The 5,566-nt window shown below is 32.6% G+C and overlaps 1 protein-coding gene across 1 annotated transcript; it reads left to right on the forward strand.

Moving 5' to 3' along the window:
• Positions 1–2,073: 2,073 nt before the first annotated feature.
• LOC137046585 (olfactory receptor 4S1-like) lies at positions 2,074–3,006 on the forward strand. The gene has a single exon (XM_067423858.1). It carries the CDS (start codon positions 2,074–2,076, stop codon positions 3,004–3,006), a length of 933 nt encoding a protein of 310 aa, XP_067279959.1.
• The last annotated feature ends 2,560 nt before the right edge of the window (positions 3,007–5,566 follow it).

Genomic DNA, 5,566 nt, shown 5'->3' on the forward strand with positions numbered 1-5,566 from the left:
CGGATTGAGACCTGTCAATGGTGAGTTTCCAGACCAAAGATCTTGATGTGGGTCTGGCTTGTCAGGCTAATTCTCTTTCATCATCTTCTGAATCACTAAAAATTGTGAATTTAGTTTTGTTAGGTTTAGTATAATGCCACCTTTATACTCAAAAACAGCTATAGATTATGCATTACATATGTATTACATTATTTAAATTGAAATGAGTGACAATTTTAGAGAGTTCACACACAGGCCACTGTTCGTGCTAATTCAGAGTAGTTTATGATCAAAGTTATACAACTCCAATTAAAGTTACTTTTGGGTGCAATAACTTTTACAGTGAATACCAAGTCTGTGTTTTAGACAAAAAAAAAAAACAAAAAAAAAATTATGTGTCCAAAAACACGCACTGCGCAGTAGTTACATGACATCGTTACATGACATGAGCAATCGTTTACATCTCTGGTTCACCCCAAACAAAGATAAAACCTTACAGTAATCTCACAAAAACACGTATTCCATAAGTTTGTAATTATGTCAGTGCAATTTAGACAAGTCCAATGGATTCATAGACCCAGAAAATATGGGGTTAGACACCAAGATTACTTGGCTAGGTCAAATAATGAAGGAGTTAGGATATTTTAAGGGCTTCCTGCCCATCTTGGATGCCTTTTTGAAAAGTACACCTCTCTAGTGGTCAAACTTTGGTAAACTTATAGTATGTTATTAAGGACACCTAATACTAAAAAAAAAAAAAAAAACTGCTGGAAAACCATTTGTTATATTTTTTTTAGGGTTAGGTGTTTTTTTTCATAATGCTGCTTTTAAGTACCTCTGCTTGCAATACGATAGTGCTAGAACCTACCAGAGCAACCGCAACAAGCAACCGAAGCTATAGTTGATAATTAAACTTTCGCTGTATCCGGTCGGCAAAACTCCAAACACATCTTCCTTTCTTAAGAATGACTTCAGTACCGTTCTTTGACCTTTTCTCAAAGAAAAGCTTAACAACAAGTCTTCCAGAATCGCAGCCGAACCCGATTCGAATGACCGCTGTTCGCCAGCTTCTTTGTTTTCAAGTAGCATGCAGAACCTCTGCCGTCATTATCTTAACCCGCCCACCGACTCTATACATCATGTGATTGGCCAGCCCGCAAGCCAACTGAGAGATGCTAGACTACCTTGGCTCAAAATGATATTTGCTGCCACTAGGGTGCATCTAAATTTCTAGGCTAGGTCTGACCTCGACTAATTGAAGAAAAGGATTTACACATCAAAAAAAAGGCTGAACCTCAGCGCACACCTGTCATATAATCGACACTGACCAATAGTACAGTACCAATAGTATAGACCAATAGAGTTTTACAAACTCCAAACAAAAATAGCTTGGGCCTGATTTTGACATCACACCTATTTGTCTTCGAATTCACTTTAAGTTTAGTAGGGCCTTAAGCGTGCTCTAAGCATTAGCGTCATCATTGATGTCTAATTTGGGCTTTATGGGTTTGGAACAACATTAGTAAATAATTACGTTTTTGGGTGCTATCCCTTTAAGAATCCTGGTTGTGTTTCTAAAAAAATGTATATACTCAAAGACAAAAATATATAATATAATTAATGCTAAATATATTTACATTTTATAATGTATCTTAATTAAAATTAAATAAAAAATTATACTAATAACAAGAATAATAATCAATATAATTTAATGAAAAGATATACCGTATACAGTAAGACATTTAAAAATACTAAATTATAATGAAAATCACATCTTTATGACAGTTTATACACTAATCCCTGAGGTCTCTCAGTCTCTCAGAGAATTTGCTGTGGTTAAAACTGGCATTTATAAACATGTCAGTTGTCTTCAGAGCCTCTTCGTGGTTGTGAACATGGAAGATGTTGGCTCTGGAATGGTACAAGTTTACTACTATTAGCAGTTTTGTTTTATTTTTTTCTAGGCTTGATGAACATCAAGTTATTTGAGATACAATTATTTGTAATTGTAACATATTAGTAATTATAAATAACTAAATGTTAATTAATTTTGTAAAGGGAAACTTGTATATTTTGTGGTAACATATAGAGATAATGGATAATATAACTGATTTTGCAACCTACACCCTGATGGAACCAAAAGGCTCTAAATCATACAGACATATATATTTCACATGCTTGTTCTTACTTTATTGTCTAATATTGTTTTTGAACATTTGCCTTTGTGTTGTTATTGTCTTGGAGCGAGCCCTTCATGAACCAATGTACATTTTTTTGTGTAATCTGTGTTTAAATGGAATATATGGAGCCACTGGATTTTATCCTAAATTCCTGCATGATTTACTACTGGATTCATATGTAATTCCTTCTTACATGTGTGCAATTCAGTCTTTTGTAATATACAGTTCAGTTAAATGTGAATATTCTACATTAGCAGTGATGGCTTATGACAGGCATGTGGCCATATGTCGACCTTTAGACTATCACTCAAAGATGAACACATTTTCTTGCGTTATGTTACTTTTCTTCTGTTGGACTATATCATTCATTTCAACACTCATTGCCCTGCTCCTATCAAACAAGCTAGTATTGTGTAAAAATCACATTGATAAACTGTACTGTGACAACTGGTCAATGGTAAAGCTCTCATGTGAATCAACTGTCACCAATAATGTTTATGGACTAATAAGCATTTCATTTTATTGTTGCATTTTTGCTGTAATTATTGTATCTTATATAAAGCTTGCCATTGCATGTAAAGCATCATTAGAATGCAGAAAGAAATTTTGGCAGACATGTGTGCCTCATATACTTTCATTAGTTAATTTCAGTGTTGCAATACTTTTTGACACAATGTACAACAGATATGGCTCAACCAATTTCCCAGATGACCTGCGTAATTTTTTGGCTTTAGAAATAATTATTGTGCCGCCCCTTTTTAATCCTGTAATCTATGGCTTAAAACTTAAAGAAGTCCGCAACAGAATCTTGAAATCATGCATACATTTCTTGAAAATATCAAGATAAAGGTCTGTTTTCTGTTCACTGTATTGTATTATCTCAACAAAATAGAGCCTAATGAACCCTTACCTAAAGCATTAATGCTTGTCATTTCACTATGTAAAAAAACAACAACTAAAGTGTTAGTTACAATTCCCATCACTCTGAAATATGCTCAGTTCATTTTCAGTGATATAACGTTTTCTCTGTTTAGCATCAGCAAATAGTTGATAATAATGTAAAAAAAAAGCTAAGTTTGCTTTTTGTTTGTCATGTCATTCACTGAACTTGTGCATATATCCTGAAGTGCATAAGGAAATGCAATTTAGGTTATCATCCATTATATCCTAAAGATGATATTGTAAGACATATTAAAATAAAATAATGTAAGATTAACCTTGGCCTCTAGACAAAGGTATTGCACTTTTCTTTAATCTCCTATCGGATTTTTGTTTTGTTTTGTTTGTTACTTTGAAAGTTATCAAACTTTTGGCAATGAGTACTTCAGATACATTGTATTTAAGTTTAAATGATTATATACATGTTTAATTTTATTTAGGTTTGATACTTTGATACGGAAGTTATTTTGCTTTCAGTTCTTTACAGGACCTTAGACATCCTAAATATTTTGTTTTTAAGAATATGTAGTACTCTATGTATAAACATGAATATGAGTCATGATACTACATAATCTTAAAGCCTATATATATTTATATTTTAAAATCATATCCAAAAAATACTGGACATAACAATGAACAGCCACACAGAGAATATGTCACAAGGGGACAGTCATCCATCTCAGATTGTTAATGACCTCTGGGTCTAAGAGAGGTTATTGCATCATCTCTTTATTATTCTTTATGCCTTTTTTTAGCCGCTCAATAGTCTCAACATCGTTAGATAAACAAAAAGAGGAGTTTGTCAAACTTTTGGCAGTGAATGCCTTGCATATTCATGTTTGTTGTTACATCTTGGTTGGAAGATTTGTTTGTTCTCATCTGTCAAATCAAAACGGTTATATTTCTAAATATGATTTAATATTAATTTCCTTTAAACCGTGCCTTGAATGTGTTCCAAAATTAAATGTTTGAATTATGTCAATAAAAGAAACATTTTTTTGCTAGATACATGTATGCCTGTATATAAACTTATATTCTAAATTAATATATTTCTAAATGTATATATTCTAAATATATTCTAAACTTATATAAAGCATTTCCACAGAGGTAAAACTTGTGTGATAACCGTTATGCACTGTATGTCATACATCCATATGTAGGACTATACTATGCCGTACATAGTGATTTAAAGTGACCCACACACAAACCACAAAACAATAAGTCATGAGTTCAATTCCCGTGGAATGCATGGACTCATTAAATGTTTACCCAGAATGCAACAAAAGTCACTTTGGATAGAGTCTGCCAAATGCTTAAATGTAAATGGCAGTTACTGCTGATGATGACATTTTTATTTAGTCATGTGCACTGCACTGTGCAGTACTTCCTGATTTTGCCCAAGACACATTCCTGGGTCAACATAATGTGTTGAGCCTGGAACAACATTTCTGTCTGAAATAACTGACCCATAAGTTACAAAAACGAACACTTATGAAAAATAAAATAAAAATGTTCTATTAGTATAATTCTAAAAATAAGAAAGCATATTATATATATATATATATATATATATATATATATATATATATATATATATATATATATATATATATATATATATATATATATAGATTCTCCGAAATATACGTTGTGTTCTTCTTAGTTACATATTATAAATTGCACTTAAATATACCCAACTTGACTTATACTGACAGAAAAGTCTAAGTATATTTGGCCTATACTTGTACTCAATCTTTTGATTGAGATTGAAGTATAATTAGGCATTTAATATACACTTGGCTTGTAATTGTGTTTAATCTTTTGATTGAGTAGCCTATTAAATATATATTTCTTAACATAGTTTTACATATAGTCTTATGAAACTTACATTGTTTAAAAATATTGATTATAAGATAAAACTGAAATTTCCTAATTCTGCACATCTGAATTTTTCTGTAGCCTAGTCCCAGTTTTGGGGAGTAACAAGTTACATGTAACCAGATTACGCAATTTAATTACAAAATAAATGTAACTATTCAGTTACTGAGAAAAAAAATGTAATTAAATTACAGTTACTTAAGAAAATGTTAATGATTACAAAAGGGGTTACAGCTGAATATTTTCTGTAAAATGCTAGGATATGTTAAAGGGGTTGTCAGGCATTGTCAGACACAGAGGGATTAGTGCAAGTGCAAAGTTTATTAACAGAGGTTTCGAACACGTGATACATAGAAGGTGGGTGACACTCAGACGTCGGACGATAAAGGTGAAGACGATGATGGTGGTGAAGACGAAGATGACGATGAAGACGAAGATGGGTACAGATTAGGGCTTCTTGGAAGGAAAGGTAGTCAATGGTGGGATCGGTGCAAGACCAGACAATGGGAGTGAAGGTGAGCCAGGTTGATATAGTGGTGACTGGTGATGGTGCCCAGTTGTTCATGATGATGGTGATGGGGAACGAGTGG

The sequence above is a fragment of the Pseudorasbora parva genome, chromosome 18 (assembly GCF_024679245.1).
Source record: "Pseudorasbora parva isolate DD20220531a chromosome 18, ASM2467924v1, whole genome shotgun sequence".
Lineage (NCBI taxonomy): Eukaryota > Metazoa > Chordata > Actinopteri > Cypriniformes > Gobionidae > Pseudorasbora > Pseudorasbora parva.